The 24163-nt window shown below is 41.0% G+C and overlaps 1 protein-coding gene across 4 annotated transcripts in view; it reads right to left on the bottom strand.

The window, feature by feature from the left end:
* LOC130928389 (phospholipid-transporting ATPase ABCA1-like) overlaps nt 1-24163 on the bottom strand; it is a 125968-nt gene that overhangs the window by 87849 nt on the left and 13956 nt on the right. For 3 of the 4 annotated variants that reach the window (XM_057854950.1, XM_057854949.1, XM_057854951.1), the window contains 8 exons: nt 22868-22997; nt 15991-16084; nt 15778-15919; nt 12542-12660; nt 11542-11669; nt 9068-9265; nt 5072-5155; nt 4821-4995 (listed from right to left, as the gene is read on the bottom strand). In XM_057854950.1, the coding sequence (XP_057710933.1) occupies nt 4821-4995; nt 5072-5155; nt 9068-9265; nt 11542-11669; nt 12542-12660; nt 15778-15919; nt 15991-16084; nt 22868-22933 (1006 nt within the window). In that variant the 5' untranslated portion in view covers nt 22934-22997. Of the gene's footprint in view, nt 1-4820; nt 4996-5071; nt 5156-9067; nt 9266-11541; nt 11670-12541; nt 12661-15777; nt 15920-15990; nt 16085-22867; nt 23015-24163 lie in introns of those variants that run through there. The other variant, XM_057854952.1, reaches the window with a different exon arrangement.

The raw sequence follows: 24163 nt of genomic DNA, 5'->3' as shown, positions 1-24163 counted from the left end.
TACATTGTGGTGGTCAGTAAATGTTACTTTTATGAAGCAAGTGCAGGGAAATATAGAATTACTCCATTCTGAGGAAAAATATATGGAATCATATTCCTTTCCTTAATTGGGCCCCCGCCACCGAATAGATCTGCTCGTTAGTCAGAAGTTAAAAACAGTGCAGTTATCACACCTCGGAGGGCTGCTGAATCAAGTGGATTCACAAGAATCATGGCTCCAACAAGAGAGATGTCTCTTGAGACCAAGAACAGGATTATCAGACTTCTTGAAGAAGGTAACGCTACACGTATGGTTGCCAAAGATATGGGCTGTTCACAGTCAGCTGTATCAAAAATCTGGACCAAGTACAAACAGCATGGCAAGGTTGTTAAAGTTAAGCGTACTGGTAAACATTCAAACATTATGACAAACAACAAAGGCCATATGTCTTGAAAACAGAAGATGTACAACAAGACAAATGAAGAAATGGGAGGAAGCTGGAGTCAAGGTATGTGACAGAACTGTGCAAAATCGCCTAAAGGACATGGGATTTTCATACAGGAAAGCTAAAAGGAAACCATCATTGACACGTAAACAGAAAAGAACAAGACCGCAATGGGTTAAGGAGAGGCAATCATGGACTGTGAATGACTGGACGAAGGTTATTTTCAGTTATGAGTCAAGAATCTGCATTGGACAAGTTGATGATGCTGGAACTTTTGTTTGGTGCCGTTCCAGTAAGATTTACAAAGATGACTGCCTGAAGAAAACATCAAAATTACATCAGTCCTTGATGATATGGGGCTGCATGGCAGGCAAAGGCACTGTGGTAAAATCTTCAATAAATGCACAAGTTTACATTGACATTTTAGACAGCTTTCTAATCCCTTCAATTGAAAATATGTAATTTTCCAAGATGACAATGCATCATGCCACAGAGCTAAAACTCTTCAAGCATTCCTTGGAGAAAGACTCATCCAGTCATGCAGCAGGGCCGAAAACCAATAGTGGTTTTTGCCATGTGGCAAAATTGTTTTTTGCCATGTGGCATTTTTTGTTTGCCATCTGAAATTTTTGTTTGCTATCTGGCAGATTTTTTTTTACCATGCGGCAAAATTGTTTTGCCATGTGGCATTTTTTTGCCATGTGGCATTTTTTTTTTGCCATGTGGCAAAATGTTTTTGCCATGTGGCATTTTTTTGCCATGTGGCAAAATGGATTTTGCCACGTGGCATTTTTTTCTTCGCAATGTGCCTTTTTTTTTTGCCATGTGGCAAAATGCATTTTGGTTTGTGGGGGGGGTATATGGCATTTTTTGGGGGTTTATGGCTGTTTTGGAGGCCATACACGTCCATGCCATTGACAGCTATGCACGTCCAAATTTTATATTCCTTTTAAATGGCAGAAAAAACATGTGTGGCTGTGATTTTTGACCATACACTTTCAACTATAGCACACTGACATTCCACTGGCACTCAAGTAAGGCTCTGCCATTGACACCTATGCTCGTCCAAATCCTTTTAAATGGCAAAAAAACGTGTGGCTGTGATTTTTGACCATACACTTTACATTAGAGTGCATTGGGCTACGTATTGTACTTCAATGCTTCTCGCTGGATTTCTTTGCACCCGAGTCCGTACATAAAAACTTTTAAATATAGAGAGAATGGGTAGCAGCATCATTACTAATTTAAAAGGGCCGCCGTTCTGCACTGGTGTCCACTGCGTGACTGCACATCATCTCTCGAGCAAAATACGATCACAGTAACCCGACTGAACAAATGAAAAATCTCTCTATTGTCATTTCTAGACTAAAAAATGTAATCGCACTTCTCCTGCAATATCCAGGTTAAAATGAAGTACTGTGTCGTGCTTCGTGCTGTAAACACACAACAAGAGGACATTGTTACAGGTCAGCACCTTCAAAGGTGCAACAATGTCCTTTTGATTTCATGCGAGGAGTCTTTTTTTTTTTCTTGCTCAACTTTTCGCCCCTCAGGGGACATGTTAGAAGCCATTTTCAGCGCAATTAAACGTGCCCGCTCGCCGCCTCTCCCAGGTGCTGCGGGGAGGTCGGCGCGAGGAGAGCTAATGGCCGCCCTCCACCCGGACCCCGGCCAGCTGTTCCCATCAAAGGCGGCAACAGATGCCACTTTGCGCAACGGTGGCCCACCAAGATGAGCTTCTAATCATTAGCTGGCATTGCCAAAAGATGATTTTTTTTTTTTTTTTTTTTTAGAAAGAAAAATCCAAAAGATTAAAATAACAAAAACACTTTTCAAACAGGACTTAAATGTCTGTAGTACAAGGCCTTTGTGAGTGCTTTCCCACTTCCAGAGTAGTTGTAATTGGCCATTTACGCACATGTGTGCTACACATTGCCGGAATCATTTGAGTGGAGGAAAATGCCAAAACAGCTATTAGCGTGCTAACAGACACGTCAGTGCTTATTTTGTCTGGATGACACCGTGTTTATGCTCATTTGTGCTGGCACCAGCACCGCGTTGCTCTTTGCCATGCAACTTTTTATTTCCCAGGGAACAGAAGCATCTTATTAAAATCTAATTGTGCCTCGCTCCCAACTCCGGAGAAGCTTTAATAAAACGTACTACAAGGAAGATGTCGTTCTCTGGGATCTTACGGAAGGAATTAAATTTGCCTGCGGTATATTTAACAGAGAGCCTCCGAAATCCGCAACCGAAGCGTGGCTCCCCAAGGCCGCGGCCGGAGGCCATTTTTGCCCAATGGCTCCAAAAATAAGTCGTCAAGAAATAAATTAGTCCATAGACTTCATAATGTATTGACGGGTCAGATCGGTCATGCACTGCGACTGGCATTCAAGTAGGGGGCCGCCCATATCAAGAGGAGCTTTTCTGTTGAAAAAGTACGAAACAGGAAAGATTGTCTCAGGGGTGATTTGTTCAAGGAGCCAAGGTAATTATTATATTTTTCGTACCATGCATGCATTTTGAAACATTGGGAAAAATTAGCCGCTACTGCATTGGCATCATAGTTAGCAATATTTACGTAACATTAATGCTAACTGCATGTCTTTTATTTTGCTTTTAACCAAGATTTGAGACTGTTTTACGTCCATATCTATAAAGAATTTGGGGATTTAAGCATTTATTCACAAGAATTTTCACCGGAAAAGCTCTGTTTCCATTAGGCAGCCGATAGCTACGTTCACTAACAGACTAGCATTGTACTTTCACATAGTTCCGTAAAATAAATGCTTACTGCACGGTTTTAGTTTTTTTTTTTTTTTTTTGCTTTTAACCAAGAATCGAGACTGTTTTATGTCCATATCTATAAAGAATTTGTGGATTTAAGCATTTACTCACAAGAATTTTTACCAGAAAAGCTCAATATACATCAGGCGGCCATTAGCTACATTCACTACTAGTCTAGCATTGTACTTTGACATATTTACATAAAATAAATGCTAACTGCACGAAATTTTTTGCTTTTAACCAAGACTGTTTTACATTAATATCTATAAAGAATTTGGGGATTTAGGCGTTTATTCACAAAAAAAATTCCTTGGAAAAGCTCTGCTTACATCAGGCAGTAGCTAGCTTCATTCACTAACAGACTAGCATTGTACTTTGACATATTTACATAAAATAAATGCTGACTGCACGCTTTTTTTGCTTCTAACCAAGAATCGACAATGTTTTACGTGAATATCTATGAAGAATTAAGGGATTTAAGCATTTATTCATAATAATTTTCACCGGAAGAGCTCTGTTTACATCAAGCGGCTGCTAGCTACATTCACTGACAGACTAGCATTGTACTTTGACATATTTATGTAAAATAAATGCTAACTACGTTTTGTTGTTGTTGTTGCTTTTAACCAAGAATCGAGACTGTTTTACGTCCATATCTATAAAGAATTTAGGCATTTAAGCATTTATTCACAAGAATGTTCAACATAAAAAGAACAAAAAACAAGAATTTTCACTGGAGTAGCTCTGTTTACATCAGGCGGCCGCTAATTACATTCACGAACAGACTAGCATTGTACTTCGACATATTTACGTAAAATAAATGCTAACTGCACAGTTTTTTTTTTGCTTTTAACCAAGAATCGAGACTGTTCTACGTCTATATAAAGGATTTGGGGATTTAAGCATTTATTCATAAGAATTTTCAACCAAAAAAGCTCTTTGTCTGTGATTCCTCTAGGTCAGCTTTGACGGCCTCGCCAACAATGCAGGCCCCCTATTAATCGGCCTACTGTCCCGGCAATACATTATGAAGTATGATGAGTCATTGGCTAATGGAAGCGTGCTCATTAGCAGCAAAATCTAATCGACAAATTAAAAGCAAAACTTGCAGCACAATTGAGGCCATTTTTAATCAAAATGGGGGGCTCCTCACACCTCAGATAGACCTATAGAAGAATTGTAGATATCTTGCACAAACGAACGGCACTATTGCAGTTCTGTTCTGACGTAGATGGGGGGGGGGGGGGGGGCTGCGTGATGTCATCATTGCAAATTTAAAGCAGAATATCTACAAAACCGTAGCAGCACAAACAATTGACACCATTTTTAGCTAGGTTATCTCAAAATGATTGACCACATATCAAAGAATTGTAAATATCTCAAAAATGATAGCAACAAAAACCGGCACAAACGATTGACATCATTTTGATATAAATTTGCAGCTGATGAGGGGCCAACTTCACAGAGGTCACCATGAATGCTTGATGAATGCACGAATTCCCCGAACGGCGGGGTTTCGTTGCCTTCGACACTTTTACCCACAATTGAATTGCTCTCACGCGGTTAGGCAAAAATATGACTATTATCAAGTCATTGCAAGGGGACCCACCGGAGGTGTTGCTGGAGATTGACTGGTTGCTAACCACTTGTCTGAGGCTGAGGGTCACGTCGGTGGAATTGGAGTCAAGCTGCTTTCCGCACAGAAGCATATTGACGCTGCCAATCATGTCCCTCTGGAAATCCAGCGGCCCTGCGAGCATCACGGAATTCTGCAAACGCCTCACCTAGTTCAAAGCGGAGTATGACAGCAACAACATTTGATCGCATAAATAAAATCTCAAATATGAGTGGAATACTAACATCTTGGAGAAGGTTGACAGCGTCCGACGCGCTTCTTTCCAGCAGCGTTTCGTCGACGGCATCCAAATCCAAAGCTGAAGGCAGCTGGTGAAAGATTATATTGATCAGAACGGTATTCACAAGGCTGCTTGAATGGAAGACTCTCTTCTTTTTATTTTTAAGTATACAAGTACAGTATGTCCTTACAGGTAAACATACTCAAAGGAACACATCATGACAATCAATTCTCCTTTCAAGTTAATGACCTCAGGTACGCATCCTCTCAAGTACACAAACAAGCCATCAAGTACTGCAATTTCAACAACAAAAAAATTGCGTCCACCTTTTTGATACGCCGCTCAACCCACACGCTTTGACCGATTCATACGGTTTCAAATTGGAATGGTGTCATAAAGTTGGGCCCCTAAAAGTCATGTTTTTCCCAATGGCAAACACATTTCAAAATTTTCTAAATAAAAAGTTTGAGAGACAGCGAGAACAAAAGTTGTATTTGCCATGTGCCAAAATGCATTTTGCATGTGGTATTTTTTTTTTTTTTGCACTGTGGTATTTTTTGCCATTTTGTCATGTGGCATTTTTTTTCCCATGTGACAAAATTGATTTTGTCATGTGGCATTTTTTTGCCCTGTGGCTAAAGGAATTTTGCATGTTGCATTTTTTTTGCCATGTGGCAAAATTGATTTTGCCGTGTGGCAATTTTTTTGCCATGTAGAAAAATTGATTTTGCCATGTGGCTTTTTTTTTTTTTTTTTTTTTTGCCATGTGGCAAAATGTATTTTGCATGTGGTATTTTTTTTGCCATGTGGCGTTGTTTCTGCCATGTGGCAAAATTGATTTTGCCATTTGGCATTTCTTTTTTTTTTTGCATGGGACAAAATTGTTTTTGTCATATGGCATTTTTTGGGGTATGTGGCATTTTTTCGCCATGTGGCAAAATGACTTTTGCCATGTGGCATTTTTATTTTGCCATGTAGCATTTTTTTTGCATGCGTCAAAATTGATTTTGTCATGTGGGATTTTTTTCGCCATGTGGAAACATTGATTTTGCTATGTGGCATTGTTTCTGCCATGTGGCATTTTTTTTTGCATGTGGCAAAATTGGTTGTGTCATATAGCATTTTTGGGGCGATGTGGCATTTTTTCGCCATGTGGCAAAATCAATTTTGCCATGTGGCATTTATGTTGCCATATGGCTTATTTGCCATGTGGCAAAATGGATTTTGCCATGTGGCATTTATGTTGCCATATGGCTTATTTGCCATGTGGCAAAATGGATTTTGCCATGTGGCATTTATTTGCCATGTAACAAAATGGATTTTGCCATGTGGCGTTTTTTTTTTTTTTTGCCATAAGGCAAAATGGATTTTGCCATGTGAGATTTTTTTTGCCATGTAGAAAAATGCATTTTGCATGTGGCAATTTTTTTGCATGTGGCAAAATGCATTTTGCATGTGGCATTTTTTTGCCATGTGGAAACATTGAATTTGCTATGTGGCATTTTTTTTTGTTTTTTGTTTTTGCATGTGGCAAAATTGGTTGTGTCATATAGCATTTTTGGGGCTATGTGGCATTTTTTCGCCATGTGGCAAAATCAATTTTGCCATGTGGCATTTATGTTGCCATATGGCTTATTTGCCATGTGGCAAAATGGATTTTGCCATGTGGCATTTATTTGCCATGTGACAAAATTGATTTTGTCATGTGGCATTTTTTTGCCCTGTGGCTAAAGGAATTTTGCATGTTACATTTTTTTTGCCATGTGGCAAAATGGATTTTGCCGTGTGGCAATTTTTTTGCCATGTAGAAAAATGGATTTTGCCATGTGGCTTTTTTTTTTTTTTTGCCATGTGGCAAAATGCATTTTGCATGTGGTATTTTTTTTGCCATGTGGCGTTGTTTCTGCCATGTGGCAAAATTGATTTTGCCATTTGGCATTTCTTTTTTTTTTTGCATGGGACAAAATTGTTTTTGTCATATGGCATTTTTTGGGGTATGTGGCATTTTTTCGCCATGTGGCAAAATGACTTTTGCCATGTGGCATTTTTATTTTGCCATGTAGCATTTTTTTTTGCATGTGTCAAAATTGATTTTGTCATGTGGGATTTTTTTCGCCATGTGGAAACATTGATTTTGCTATGTGGCATTGTTTCTGCCACGTGGCAAAATTCATTTTGCCATTTGGCATTTTTTTTTTTTGCATGTGGCAAAATGGATTTTGCCATGTGGCATTTATTTGCCATGTAACAAAATGGATTTTGCCATGTGCCGTTTTTTTTTTTTTTGCCATAAGGCAAAATGGATTTTGCCATGTGAGATTTTTTTTTGCCATGTAGAAAAATGGATTTTGCCATGTGGCATTTTTTTTTTTTTTTTTTTGCCATGTGGCAAAATGCATTTTGCATGTGGCAATTTTTTTGCATGTGGCAAAATGCATTTTGCATGTGGCATTTTTTTTTTTTTTTTTTTTTTGCATGTGGCAAAATTGGTTGTGTCATATAGCATTTTTGGGGCTATGTGGCATTTTTTCGCCAAGTGGCAAAATGAATTTTGCCATGGGGCATTTATTTTCCCATATGGCTTTTTTTGCCATGTAGCAGTGTTTTGCAGTTGGCAAAATTGATTTTGACATGTGGCATTTTTTTTGCCATGTGGCAAAATGGATTTTACCATGTGGCATTACTTTGCAATGTGGCAAAATGGATTTTGCCATGTGGCATTTTTTTCCCCATGTGGCAAAATCTCCAATAGTGGTTTTCATGAAAAATGACTTGTGTTGTGCATCATCAGCCATCCATCATCAGCAATATGACAATTATAGCTCCATACACACAAGAAACAGCGCAACTAAATATACAGAGAGATTGAGACAGCTGTTCTTTCTCAACGCTTTAATATCAGACAGTCTTCTGCAAACAGGCAGCCCTGCCCTGCAAAAACTAAAGATACTAATTGGGGCAATCCAACCCTGTGGTGTTGCAAGTGTAAATGGGATTGACTAATGAGGACTTCAGTGCTCACAAAAGATATGCTGATTAGAGTCAGATGACCCTTCTCTGGATACAAAAGTGATCTGTATCAACTGATCCACCCGTAGTAGTTCTAGTTAAAGATAGTGTGCTCTTAACCACAACGGACTGATGTAGAGTCCGCATCACTGCAGACGCCGCAACGATTCACCTGTCGATCTCCCGTTCTATTTTTCCGTCACTCGTGATCAAGACCCCAAGATAGTAGAACTCCTCCGCGTTGAGAAGGACCTCATCCCTGACTCGGAGAGAGCATTCTACCTTTTCCCGACTGAGGACCACAAAGTAGCCCGAAAATGCTCCAAAATTAAACGGCCAAAATGCTTTTCCGTTTTCTAGAGTTCTAAAAGGTAACCATCCTTGCAAGTACAAACAAAACAAACGCCGCCAAAGCCTCTTTCACTCTCTGTATTGTTAGCACCGTCACTCGGAATGCACGCCTTTAAGTGTGATGGCTTGATGTTCCATTCCGTCCATTTGCTGACAGCGCCCAGGATCTGTCCCCCCACCCTTTCCCGCGCCCTATTTTGTCCGAAGCTTTTCTTTGACTGTGCCTGTGGGCTGAAATTGTTCAAATAATCTCCCCTCCAAACTTGCCTGTCTTATCACTTATTTATTGGATTTGCTGTGCCATATATTTTCCCTCCAAGATAAACTCCAAAGAAAAAGTGCAGGCTTGCATAATCCCAGTGGGAACTCTGGGATTTAAAAAGAATTCACGAGAACATCGGTTCTAATAAATATTTCTGGCGGTGGCATGTATTTTAATAACTTCATGGGGAACAAATCAAACCCACTGCAAGAGAAAAAATACAATATACGCTGCTCATTCTTATAGATATATTGCGAATGCTCATCTTTCAATGCCATTGACTGCGCTCGGTAGTGTCGAACGAACAAAATGGCCACTCCCAATCCAAATGGATTGGACGTAAAGTGCCGCCAATGGGATTAAAAAAAAAAAGCTCACCTGAGCCAAGATTTTGTTTAGGTCCAGGTTTTGCAGGAGCACTCGTTGTCCGTCGCTGATCTGCTGAGGGTCCAGTGAGCAGCTAGCGTTTTGGAAGGCCTCCCTGTCCGACGGGCTGTTGAACCGGATGTACCGGTCCAGGTCTTCGCCCTGGCACAAAACGCTCTCCAAACCACGGTTTGCCGGGAACTCTGTCATCTTGTATCGTGAAAACGTTAGGAGCAATTTTAGTTTACCAACTGAAGTAATACTTTGACTTGCAAGTTTGAATTGAACTCTGGGTGGTCTCCAACCCGGTCCTCAAAGGCCTGTTGTGGGTGTAGGATTTCATTCCAGCCAGATAAATGACAACACTTTTTCACCAATCTGGTGATTTACAAGTGCAATCAGTTGATTGGAGTCAGGTGCTGCTTGTTTTAGCAGAAACCTCATTGGTTCAACTACCTCTGAGGACCGGGTGGAGACCACTGTTTTAGAAGGTTCAATGGCAGACACAGTGGTATGAAAAAATATATAGGAACCTTTTGGAATTTCTCACATTTCTGCATTAAATCACTATCAAATGTAATCTGATCTTTGTCAAAATCACACAGATGAAAAAACCGCTTTAACTAAAACCACCCAAACATTTACAGGTTTTCGTATTCTAATGAGGATAGAATGCAAACAATGACAGAAGGTGGAAAAATAAGTAAGTGAACCATCACATTTAATATTTTGTGCCCCCCCACCCCTTTGGCAGCAATAACTTCAACCAGACGCTTCCAGTAGATGCAGATCAGTCTGGCACATCGATCAGGACTAATCATCTCTACAAAACTGCCGTAGTTCACTCACATTCTTAGGATGTCTGGCTGGAATCTCTGAATTTTTAGGTCATGCCACAGCATCTCAATGGGGTTCAAGTCTGGACTTTGATTTGGCCACTCCCAAAACGTGTATTTTGTTCTTCTGAAACCATTCTGAAGTTGATTTAATTCTGTGTTTTGGATCATTGTCTCGTTGCAGCATCCATCCTCTTTTTAGCTTCAACTGTCTGACAGACGGCCTCAGGTTTTCATTCTTCCATTAATGATTGCAAGTTGTCCCGGCCCTGAGGCAGCAAATAATGATGCACTGTCCACCATACTTCACAGTGGGGATGAGGTGTCGATATTGGTGAACTGTACCATTTTTCCTCCACACATGACGTTGTGTGTTACTCCCAAACAATTCAGCTTTGGTTTCATCAGTCCACTAAATATTTTGCCAAAACATCCATGGAGTGTCCAAGTGCCTTTTTGCAAACATTAAACGAGCAACGATGTTTTTTTTAGACAGCAGTGGCTTCCTCCGTGGAGTCTTCCCATGAACACCATTCTTGACCATAGTTTTACATATAGTTGAGATATTGGACGGTGCCAGTGATTTCTGTAAGTCTTTAGCAGACACTCTCGTGTTCTTTTTTACCTCTCAGAGTATTCTGCGCTGAACTTTTGGCGTCATCTTTTGGTGGACGGCCACTCCTCGGCAGAGAAGCAACAGTGCCAAACTCATCATTTGTGGAAAACTTCGCTGTCGATTGATGAACATCCAGAATTTTAGAGATGGTTTTGTATCCTTTTCCCAGCTTTATACAAATCAACATTCCTTGATCGCAAGTCTTTAGACAGCTCTTTTGACCGAGCACATCAGACAATGCTTCTCATCAAAACAATTCTTACCAGGTGTGTGTTTTATACTGGTCAGGGCAGATTTTAACCACTCATCAGTGATTGGGCACACACCTGATTTAAATTGGTTTTAATTGCTCTAAGTTTCCTTAGGCAGAGCGTTCACTTACTTTTCCCCCTTCTGTCGTTGTTTGCATGCTATCCCCATTAAAATATCAAAACCTATAAATGTTTGGTGGGTTTTAGTTAAAGCAGACAGTGTATTTTCATCTGTGTGAGTTTGACAAAGATCAGATCGCATTTGATGGTGAGTTTATGCAGAAATGTAAGAAATTCCAAAAGGTTCAAATACTTTTTAATACCATAGCACAAGGCTAAATGGCTGTGAACCAATGAGACCAAACGTCGTCACTTGTCAGCCATTTTGCATCGGGTCCCTGTTATAATCATGACAGTTGATGAAGCGTATTCTTTTCTGTCTCGATTTGCTCTCTATATGCAGTAAGTAGTATCAGTACTGATCACCTTTTGATACTCACCAGTAGGGGTGAGAAACTGATACGATCAAATTTGCGATACAACGATAACGATGATCTCACAATAAGGAGATATGACAATTATGTGACCTTTGAATGCCTCGAAAATCGGAAAGACTGGCTGCGAATGCTCTGGTTTCCAATGAACGAACGTTCATTTGCCATTTCCGGTCTAGTGGAAGATTTATTTTTAAACAGTGACCTATTTTTAAAACATATCGAAAACTTTTTGGGATACAAAGTATCACGATATAACATTTTGATATTTTGCCACACCCCTACTCACCAGGTTTCGCGAAACTTTGGCGGCCATGAGGCTCTCGACCACCGGAGGTGGCACCATCAAATTTTCTCTCAAGTGTGCAGAGAATGTTTCGTTGTCTCTCAGAATCGTCCTCAGTCGAAGCGGTTGTCCTTGAACAGAACGAGTGTCCGTTATTTTTGAGTATAGTCATCAGTTGGGGAAAGTTTTAATCTCACTAATTGCCAATATAGAGTAGCTAGTTGGCTAGAATCACATAAAATATTCAGATTTTTTGTATATGAATTCACAAGCTCAAGGCACAAAAAATGTATCAGCCAGTTGTATAATTTCGCCGAAATTTGAGGAAAACATCCCAATCAATTAATTAGTGATACTTCCACAAAACCGTTTCCAATCACGCCTTCTGATTTTCAACTGCCCCAAAAAGTTTACCGAAGAATGCGTGCCCGTGCAATTTCCAAACTATCTTTGAGATCCAAAACTTTTCCGAGGCCGCCCGTTCTTTCTAACGACCTTTTTGTAGTCTCACCTCAGACAACGCGTGCAATTAATTACGCTCCCGCTCGGATCTTTGATGGATTTAATCTTGTATATTACAAGCCGGTGACCCCCGAAATGCAAATGTTCCCCGGCAGTTGTTTGTCGTACGGCGATGGCACGCCTCCCCTCTTTTCCTATTTGCAAATTAAATAGCGGCGGGTGGGACGGAGAGGGAAAAAAATCTGAATACCGTCGCGCCAAATGGGCCTAATGCAAAGCAGCGACTTATCAAGACAAATGATCTGTCAGTCTGCGTGCGAAACGGCGCCGTAAATAATCACGCCCCGTTGTTTTTGAGGGATAAAGGAGAACAACAAATCCTCGGCGGTGTCATCCCAACAACGGCCATACTTTTCCACGGCGGCAAATACTTGACAAAGACGTAAGAGGCGGAATTGCGGCACTTTTGCGTGACTCTATTTACACCTTATTATCTGGCGCGTAGGTATAGCGGCGCCCGATATTCCGAGGCGGCTCCTACCGTCGGCTCCCGACAGGAGCGAGGTCCATTGCGCCGCGTCGTCAGTCAGTCGTCGGGCTTTGGCGAGGAAGGATCCGTTTATCAGCAGGCTCTGAAGCTCCGTAAGGGCCCTGGAAATTCTGAGAAAAGTATTGCGTTCATGTACATGGTGTTAAACCACTATAGCAGCAACAATTGCTCTCAGACTGCAAGGGAAGTCCCACCAAAAGTCCAAAAATAAGTGAAGGGAATAGTTATCTTTCTCGGACACACCATATAATTGCTTGCATTAGTCTAACATATTCATTATAGTAAATCATGTAACCATAGTTTAGGCAGACTTCACTCCATGCCGTTTGACAGAGTAAAGTGAATCACCTTATCAGCCCTCGCCTGATAAAATGAAGGAAAGGACATCAACTGCTCTTCAGTGGGTCAGGGCACTCTTGCGCTACTGAGGCAACAAAATTGATAGCGCGGCGCCTTGGACGTCAAGACATGCCTCAGTTGCTGTGGCAACCACATCCCAGCCACGAAAGATGACGCACGAACTTCACCGCCCAAACCTGCCACAGGAGGAGGTTCCCAAGACAACACCCAGGCAGGCCTTCCACTCAACCGCAGCTTTCAAAAGACTGAACATTTAGCTAACAACGGTTGCTTCTTGGGGACATTCCGATGTATCCATTGTTTTGCGGACCTTGGATTTAACATTGTCTCTCTGTCGTCTTTTTTTGCCTTGTTTTCTTACCATTGTGTACCATTGCCTTCTTTGAACTGTTCAAAATGGAGTCAGTACAAAGGGTTAACACCGGAGTGAACGTACGGGATTGGCCCCTCCCGGCCGACTTGCTGGAGCAGTGCCAGCGGGACGCCATTTGGTTCGGCTGTCGCTGTTCCGGCGGCTTGGCCGGGGTGGCGAATTCCTTCCGAAGTTATCAAATATATACATGTCATTAAATATATAAACTCACCGGCCACTTTAATAGGTACACCATGCTAGTAAAGGGTTGGACCCCCTTTTGCCTTCAGAACTGCCTCAATTCTTCGTGGCATGGATTCAACAAGGTGCTGGAAGCATTCCTCCGAGAGTTTGGTCCATATTGACATGATGGCATCACACAGTTGGTGCAGATTTGTCGGCAGCACATTCATGATGCGAATCTCCCGTTCCACCACATCCCAAAGATGCTCTATTGGATTGAGATCTGGTGACTGTGGAGGCCATTTGAGTACAGTGAACTCGTTGTCATGTTCAAGCAACCAGTCTGAGACGATTCCAGCTTTATGACATGGCACATTATCCTGCTGAAAGTAGCCATCAGAAGTTGGGTACATTGTGCTCATAAAGGGATGGACATGGTCAGCAACAATACTCAGGTAGGCTGTGGCGTTCCAACGATGCTCAATTGGTACCAAGGGGCCCAAAGAGTGCCAAGAAAATATTCCCCACACCATTACACCACCACCACCAGCCTGAACTGTTGATACAAGGCAGGATGGATCCATGCTTTCATGTTGTCGACACCAAATTCTGACCGTACCATCCGAATGTCGCAGCAGAAATCGAGACTCATCAGACCAGGCAACGTTTTTCCTTCGTTTATCTTCTATTGTCCAATTTCGATGAGCTTGTGCAAATTGTAGCCTCAGTTTCCTGTTCTTCGCTGAAAGGAGTGGCACCCGGCGTGGTCTTCTGCTGCTGTAGCCCATCTGCCTTAAAGTTCAAAGTCCATACCGTGTGTTCAGAGATGCTCTTCTGCCTACCTTGGTTGTAATGGGTGGTTATTTGAGTCACTGTTGCCTTTCTATCAGCTCGAACCAGTCTGGCCATTCTCCTCTGACCTCTGGCATTGACAAGGCATTTCCGCCCACAGAACTGCCGCTCACTGGATATTTTTTCTTTTTCGGACCATTCTCTGTAAACCCTAGAGATGGTTGTGCGTGAAAATCCCAGTAGATCAGCAGTTTCTGAAATACTCAGACCAGCCCTTCTGGCACTAACAACCATGCCACGTTCAAAGTCACTCAAATCAGCTTTCTTCCCCATACTGATGCTCGGTTTGAACTGCAGGAGATTGTCTTAAACCATGTCTACATGCCTAAATGCATTGAGTTGCCGCCATGTGATTGGCTGATTAGAAATTAAGTGTTAACGAGCAGTTTGACAGGTGTACCTAATAAAGGGGTTGGTGTGTGTATATGTCATTGACTAAATATGCACTACAACGCTCTCAACGTTTGTTGAACGAGACGAATCATTGGCTAAAGGCTGGGTTTATCCTGTCCGTCTGACGCCATGTATGCCTGGATCTCCAGACTCACCTCTTTTCCAGCGATAGAGTCTGGCGACCGTTCCGCGGATCAAATTTCCAGGGCGGAGCAAGCCATAGCAAACAGACGGCAAAGTGGACCAATCAGTGACGGGTGGACGTGACGTTGGTAGGAGAGCGGAGAAGTTTATTCAACATGGCTAGCGCGAACCAGACTGTTGGTTTTTAGCGACAGTGTGTTTTTGTTCATTTAAAACTCAATTTACCGCGGATAGGAACATATTCTCGGCTCTCCTGCTCGCCATCTGTGTTGTTGTGGAGACGACGTACGACGCGGAAGAGTGACTTTGCTCATTAAGAACACGTCACGCAAATAAACCAATCAAAATTGCACGATTACTTTCGTTCGAGTTCGAAAGTCCAATGAGGAGCTGGGTCCCAGACTGTTCTCTCAGTGAGAGAATGTCTTGTCTCTCTGGGGGAAGTGGGTGGGGCTCAGCTGGCCTGGACGCCCTGCTTCTCTGCATTATGACAAGATGATCGGTCCCGTGGCTAACTCCCTTTTTGATTGACAGCAAAATGAGCGAATCAGTGATCTTGTCATACTAACATCCACGGGAGGCATTTTTTAGTTTCATTCCGTCGCTCAGAGTTGAACTTGAGACTCATATAATCATCTTAGCGACACTTGGGCTTCTATTTCAGTTTTTTTTTTTTTTGTAGCTGCTTTTGTTTGGAGACTCGACTTCTGGCACTCTAGTTTCTTTCTCTACCGAGGAGCGGGTGCCGTCGAGCTCCTCCACAATCACAATGGTCACAACCACAATGGGAGTATAACCAACTCCCATGTGATAGATTTCAGGCCATAAGGACACTCAGATTTCTATTTTCCGTGTCTAAGCAGCTCAACAGGACAGGTTACAAAAAAATGGACGAGATTGGTACATGCCCTATAAAGGGATAAAATGATACCATTTGACCTACATGGAGTTGTTAAAGTTGTTCACTTGTCCCGGCGTTTCCCCCGGTGTCGGATGACTCAGGCAGGGATTGTCCACGTTGCACACCAGACCTTGAATCCAAGGCAGGACCCCGGCCGACGGCATGGCTTTATTGGGATAGTGGCCTAGAGAAACAGTGTCCGCTTAGCGGCTTTGACTACACACTTACCTCTTCGCAGGATGACCTTTTACTTACATTGACCTTTGTAGATGGGTTCGTTGGTAAAGCGCACCCCCACCAGGATGAAGAAGAGGAACAGAGGCCAAAAGATTTCTACAACCAAGCGCACCTGCACCAAAGACCCAGACAGTCATCTTTGCGTAGAACCAAACCTCCTAGCGTAGTACCGACGGGAGGGCTGCAGCGAATGAACCGAAACTCCTACTTAAAATGGATTCGATGTCCACAAGTGATTTAAATTAGCAGCAGAAAGATGTTTGGACCATAGGCGGAGCTTGGGGCGTGGCCGAAAAATGTCATTGCATGTAATTGACTTTTCTATAAATTTAAAAGGAAAAAACAACATATGCACGCATGAAAATCTCTGATGACCCTAGCAATCAATAGTGTTCGAACAATGATCAACATTTTGAATTTATTTCACTATGTTAGATCAGTTAACATCGATTTTTATTGGCATGCTAAGCAGTTAGCTTCGCCACTCCGGAGCCATGAAACTAACAAATAACTGACAAACTACACAGAATTTGTTGAAATCAAATCCACCTACTAATTAAACCTGCACTCATACATATATTAGCTATATATATGGCGGAAAAGACTCAGGTGACGTGAAGTTCTGCTCAGAGACCCCCAATTTGGCCAAATTTTGAAATTGTCCTATATGCATGTGTGATACAACATTGGAAAGCTTAAAATCTCAATTTTCTGGGGGAAGAAAAATTTTGAACAGGAGGGCATAAAAAAACAGCGAAACCCTAACTGTAGGTGAAAGCTTGATTAAAGACGCCATGATTTTAACGAGATATTATCGCATACTTACCGGGTTTCGATCCAAAAACTCCATGTAGCATGCATTACCGAGTGTCAAGACACAGCTGTGAATTGCCACAGCCGGATTTTGGGGGGGATTTTATGGGTGAAACATGGTCATATAACAAGGATCGTGATGCAGAAATCGCAGACATTAACGTGTAGTTGGGATTTTCTTTTTCATATATTTACGCTTTTAAACGTTAAAAAAAAAAAAGTTTTTTCTTTGTTTGGCTCGATTATTTATCATCTAACATATCGGGTAAAAATGTGACAGTAAAAAAAAAAAAATCCAATTAAGGGATAGTTATGAGGTAGATATCCGTGACTTATTTACAGACACCATTTTTATTCATTGTGACATAATTTGTTTAAAAAGTTTAAAATATGCTAGTGAATAATATAGTAATATAATAAGTATTTTTTTTAGATGAAATATTAGACATCAATTAAAAATGCCAAAATGCTCAAAAAATGCTAATTCTGAACAAAAGCTAAAAATAAAAGCGGTTGCACGACGTCAGTAAACGGGGGTTTCCAGGGTAAAACGGACAAATTAAACATAGTTCGGGGGCTTCATGCACCATGAATCTGCTATGGCAGCATATAGACATATTGTTCTATCAAGCACAACAGTTCTTTTGGCTTAAAATACAGCAGTTTATTTTAAAGAGGGGTGCAAGCGCAGAAACCGCTTTTTCATTCTTGTCTATGTTTTCCGCCATATAAATGATAAAAACCTGACGAAGCTGGCGATTTCTTTGGCAATGTTAGCACAATAATAATTGTCATCTTAACTTATACAGACTGGCGACGGTGGTCGTCGGAGGACGATGGAGATGTATTGTTGAGCCAGTTCACGGATGCGCACCCCACAGTCATATTTTTCTACAATTTGCATCTTCATTTCAATGGGAAGTTTGACCATCTGTATAAACCTTTTTGAAACCTGTGTTGATTTCTCTCACAAGAAAATTTGCCGTGCGTCCGTCCGTGGTGCTGTCATATCGTCGGACTTAGAAACAAACAGCGAGTCAAATTTTACGTTGGATGTCGAAAAGATCGTGTGTCGAAGCGATCGTATGTCAAGGTACCACTGTGTGTGTATAATATATATATATATATGTTAGGGCTGTCAAAATTATCGCGCTAACGGGCGGTAATTAATTTTTTAAATTAATCACGTTAAAATATTTGACGCAATTAACGCACATGCCCCGCTCAAACAGATTAAAATAACAGCAGTGTCATGTCCACTTGTTACTTGTGTTTTTGTCTCCCTCTGCTGGCGCTTTGGTGCGACTGATATTATGGGTTTAAGCACAATGAGCATTGTGTAAGTATTGACATCAACAATGGCGAGCTACTAGTTTATTTTTTGATTGAAAATGTAACAAATTTTATTAAAATGAAAACATTAAGAGGGGTTTTAATATAAAATTTCTATAACTTGTACTAACATTTATCTTTTAAGAACTGTCTATCCATAGATCGCTTTAACAGAATGTTAATGTTAATGCCATCTTGTTGATTTATTGTTATAATAAACAAATACAGTACTTATGTACAGTATGTTGAATGTATATATCCGTCTTGTGTCTTATCTTTCCATTCCAACAATAATTTACAGAAAAATATGGTATATTATATAGATGGTTTGAAATGTGATTAATTACGATTAATGAGTTTTTAAGCTGTGATTAATAGCCCTAATATATATATACATACACAGATTAGGGGTGTCAAACGATTAAAATTTTTAAACGAGTTAATTACAGCCTAAAAATTAATTAATTGTAATTAATCGCAATTAATCGCAATTCAAACCATCTATAAAATATGCCATATTTTTCTGTAAATTATTGTTGGAATGGAACGATGAGACACAAGACGGATATATACATTCAACATACGGTACATAAGTACTGTATTTATTTATTATAACAGTAAATCAATAAGATGGCATTACCATTATTGACATTCTGTTAAAGCGATCCGTGGATAGAAAGACTTGTAGTCCTTAAAAGATAAATGTTAGTACAAGTTATAGAAATTTTATATCAAAATCCCTCTTAATGTTTTCGTTTTAATTAAATTTGTTACATTTTCAATCAAAAAATAAACTAGTAGCACGCCATTGTTGATGCCAATAATTACTTACACAATGCTCATGGGTGCTGAAGCCTATAAAATCAGTCGCACCCAAGCGCCAGCAGAGGGCGACAAAACTCTGAAAAACACAACAAGTACACATTTCACTGTGTGTGCTGTCATTTTAATGTTTGAGCGGGGCATGTGCGTTAATTGCGTCAAATATTTTAACGTCATTAATTAAAAAAATTAATTACCGCCCGTTAACGCAATAATTTTGACAGCCCTAATATATATATATATATATGCTGTATATACACATTGTAAATTTTATTGCCGACACTGCATTTCTGGGTCATCAACATATTTTGCCCCCCCCAAACACACACACAAGTCAAACTTCGCCTCCGGATGTCTATCGTTGTCGATGGAAGGCAATGAGTTAAAGAATTATGCCTGACAAGGCGCCTTTCTCGTTGACTGATTTAAAAGATTCTTTATATTGTTAACTTCCTCAACGTTTGCGGGGAATCTGATACTACCCAGCCGTGCCTTTGTGACTGGATAATCTCCTCCTTTCAAATTATGAGAAAGACCGGACCATAAAATCAGCGCCGTGCCCGTTATAAAATGTTAAAATGCTTGGCGAGGCATTCATATAATTGGTCATTAACCTCTACAAGCCCTCCGCAAGCACTGTTGTCCTTGCCAACTCCCACCGGTTTCATCTAATGCTCGTTTTTCATGGTGACGTCGCATTCCGTACACAAAACTCGCGCCGTCCTCCCGTCCTCGAGGAAAAAAAAAATGGCTGCGTATTTCTATTAGATGCGTCCCGCCCGCGTCCCCCTGTTACAAAGTTGTAAAAATGCAATTTCATTTTGCCTGAAGTTATTCTGACAAAGTAAGGAAATGAAAGCTTTCTGCCTTTTTGTTCTGCGGCGGCGCGCCGAAACGAGTGGGCGGTTGCCGCTCTCGCTGTCGCGCGCTAGGAAGGTTGCAAAGGAAAAGACGCGCTTCGGGAAACGACCCGGACATTTTTCTCGGGAATACACAGTGTTCTCTCTCAGCCAACTGCGCCTGTAATAAAGTGGCAATAAAATTCTCAGTATAACACTGAGTGATCATGTGACTGGACTAATGCACGCGGCTCTCCGAGGAGTATTCCTGGATGGAATAACGTCTCTGTGCCACGCACCGGGAGGGGCGAATGACACCCCCCAAAGTCCAAGTTCAGACACTTTTTCATACAACTGTACTTGATACCATTTTCGGTACCGCATAAATAAAAAGCCAGTAATATTTTTATGAACTGTTGCATTTCCACTGACAGTGATAGACGTCCAATCCTGTGGTTCATGAAAGCTAAATCAAAAGTTGGAATAAGTTTATCACTAGCAAACGTCCCTACCTGACCCTAACAAACACACACAAATGCACACTCACACAACCCCGACAGAAATACATCTCAACATTGCCGCCCCCTTCGAATATATTGTATTTTTTTTCCGGCCAGCAGCCACTTTAAATAATGTAAAAATCCGTCAATGTTGTGGAAGTGGGGAACAAGCCACTAATTTTGCTACTGAAAGTCCGAGCTGCATCAGAGTTAGCATAACATTGAACTGTATAAACTTGTAAAACTTGAGTAGGAAGCTGTTTATCGAGAAGTGTCCTTCTGTTTTCTACTGTTAACCCTTAACACTGGAAGCCCAGGGTTTTTTTTTTTTTTTGGGCTATAAATACCAGAAAAGGGTCAAATGACCCCGATACCAAACTGACAACTTGGCTTTGTCAAACAATAGACCACTAGACTAGGTGTGTGTGTGGGGGGGGGTTCACTCTGGATAGCTGCAATTAGCATCTTGAATATTTGCCAAATCCAGACTTGTTAACTCCTGTGTTAGTGTAAAAATGATGAGAGGGCCATGTGGAATGAAACTACAACTGGCATCCAGAACTATAGCTAAATGAGACTGTTTAAATTTGAGAAAATTAAGTGTTAGAACATCTGTGACAAATCCCATCAAGAACCTTTGTCTTGACAAGTCCAACATTCAGTTGTCAAGGTTCACAGTTTATTTTATTGAAGCACACATTGACCAAAGAACTTTCCACAGCAGCTCAAACAGCTGTTTTGTCACAGCAAACACGAGCTTCAGTAAACAGTACATACAGAAAAAGGTTGTCCGCCCGATTGCCTGCCTGAGCAGTCCACTGTCCGACAAAGCCAAGGCAGCCCAGCCCTGCAAACACTCAAGATCAGTGTTGTCACAGATTACTTGAAAAAGTAATTTAATTACTGATTACTGATTATGCCTAAAAAAAGTAATCTACTTTAAAAGTAATCTATCAGTTACTTTTTACCCATTTTTCTCCCTTTGCCGCCTGAACATAAGAATGACAACAGAAAAATGTCATCACATGTAATTGACTTTCTGATGATTGAATTTAAAGGGGAATATCAGAATTTCGCGCTAGCTTAGCCACTCTGGAGCCCTGAAACTAACAAATATCTGACAAACTGCTTGGAATTTGTTGAAATCAACGCCACCGACCAATTAAACCCCGCTAACTCTAAGATTAAGCCTTTGAAATTTGGGTTATGGTTAACAGCATATCAGAGCCACATAAAAACAATGCAAACTAACTGCACAAAATTGCAAAGGTGGTGGCGGGCTCGGACGCACGTGCATAACCCGGAAGTACTCCTCTCAACGCACACGTGGTCAATTTGGCCACAAAATGTGGCGGCAACTAAGCACTTTACACTCAATCGGACTTGCTACTACTACACTTGATCTTAGCACATCCCACAGATGCTTAATGAACACATCGCCTCACGGCATAAATGCGCAACACGCATATGAAGTAAACAAAGCTTGCCAACTTGGAACGATGACTGCCCGTCGTTGCTACGGCAAAGCTACGAGACGGCCGCGCATGTAAGGGGTCCAACCTTTTGCTGATACCCTCCAGAATGAAGGAAAAATACTCATCTTCATTCATGGATATCCTCAGATCAACATTCCCTCGCAAAGTCTCAACACTCGGCTCGAATGTCCACCTGCCTGGCCCACGCCTTCAGTCCCACAACACAAGCGACGTGGGACCAAAACAGGAAATAGCTAAGAGGTTGTCATGGTAACACGTACCGGGAACCTTTTATTTTAGCATTTTCTATTCAAAATGCTCTTCGTACATGACTACAATATTCTTCATTGTACATACGTTATGAGGCAATGAAAAAATAGTAACGCAGAGACACTAAGGAAACTAACTTTAATCAGATTACTGGTGTAGAAAAATGAACGCGTTAGATTACTCGTTACTGAAAAAAGTAATCAGATTACAGTAACGAGTTACTAACTAACGCGTTACTGACAACAGTGCTCAAGATGCTAATTATAGCAATCCAGCCCTGTAGTTTGTGAATGGGAATGACTAATGAGGACCTCAGTCCTCACAAAGATATATGCTGATAAGGGCCAGTGACTCTTCTCTGGTTACAAAAATGATTTGTATCAACTGATCCATCTTTTTAGTTCTACTTAATTCAACTGCGAGAAATGTAGTGAACTCCGCCGGAAACTATAGAAACAGCAAAATTTGAGCAAGAAGCTAGCTAATAGTAAAAAAAAATCACATGCTGCTGACCAGGCTTTTAATCCAAATAGAGTGTAATGAGAACGCATCAGTTTTTCTATGAGGATAAATAGAGTAAATTTGAACAACTTTCAAGTGGTTTGATTTTGGGTCGCAGAGAGCCACAAAGAGACGTCGCCCTTCAAAGCAAACACTTCTTCTTCTGTGCTCATTAAACCAAAGGCCAACTTTCTTAGTTCTACAATGCCACTCCAACTACATGTCCTCAAATTGAAGGCGACACTTGAAATTGTTGGGCATTACGGCGAGATTGCTCATCTTCTCAGCGAGGGGGGCGGACGCCCCTTAGTTAAATTCACAAAGCTAAAACAAAGCGGGGTACCTTTTGTCTCTTTCGGAGAGTGAAGTTCTTCCACAGGAGCAGAGCCAACTGCGTCGGGAGACCCATTACGCCTTATCCCGGCAATATCCTGCCAACACGTCTCTATGGCAACCGGTCCACTTAATAAACCCTGCAGGGGATAAAAGCCGGAGTTTGGGTTTTAATACAGACTAGCATCGCATCTTGGGTTGGGGGTGCCACTAATCATTCACTTCCCCGGGCTTTGGGGGCTTATACACAGCAGCACCTGCGCTTGGGGTTATTATCACCGACGCTCAGCAAAACAGGCGGGGAATTTATTAATTTTTGTGGGGGAGAAAAACACAACAAAATATAAATTAGCAAACTTGATCAAAAAAGAAAGTTTAAATGGGATTATCCGTTTTTTAAAAAAAATATCTGGGTCTTTGAAAAAAGACTGTTTGACTGATTGGCACCGTTCAAATATCGAAACGACCGGAATTTTCACGCGATGCAGGGAATTTTTCGAACGACCGCGTAAACGCCGATTATTGAAGAACATTTTTTTTTCAAAATGTATCTAGTCCTACAATTTTTGACCAAATCACATAATTAAGACATCAAAAATTCCAAGACGGTGAGGGCCATAAAAGTAAAGAATTTGGAAAAAAATTACGGTTCCCCGGAAATTTGCCAAAAACTTTCCCATTCATTTTTAATGGGATGCAACATTCAAATTTCCCATTCACTTCCAATGGAATTTACATTGCATTGATGACATTGACGGCCATGTATGTCGAATCTAATGATGCCAATGTACTTGGATTCCACTGACGCATATGTAAGTCGATGCCATTGACGACCATGGAAGTCCAAATTTCCCATTCATTTCCAATGTCATTCACATTGCATTGATGCACAAGTACACAATTTCAAATGAGGGCTATGCACGTCCTTGCCATTGACGTCCATGTATGTCGATTCAATTGATGCCAATGTACCGTATTGGCCCGAATATAAGATGGTGTTTTTTTGCGTTGAAATAAGACTGAAAAAATGGGAGTCGTCTTGTATTCGCGGTCTAGAATTTATACCCATTCATGACGCTAGATGGCGCCAGATATCATTGAAGCGATGTTCTGTCATGACAGATCTCAGCTACTCTCAAGTTTAACCAGTTTGCATTATTTTATTGCAATGTTTTTCCTTATTCAGAATTGTTTCAAGACTACAGTTACAGTTAGACTTAGATGGTTAATGCAGTTATTGCAATTTTGTTGTTTTATCGCAATAGATTGGTTTATTTACATTTCATAAACCAGAAGCCATTCATTT

Source organism: Corythoichthys intestinalis, chromosome 13, assembly GCF_030265065.1.
Source record: "Corythoichthys intestinalis isolate RoL2023-P3 chromosome 13, ASM3026506v1, whole genome shotgun sequence".
Taxonomy (NCBI): Eukaryota; Metazoa; Chordata; class Actinopteri; order Syngnathiformes; family Syngnathidae; genus Corythoichthys; species Corythoichthys intestinalis.
Note: the sequence above shows the minus strand (reverse complement) of the source record. Positions and strands in the feature narration are given on the sequence as shown.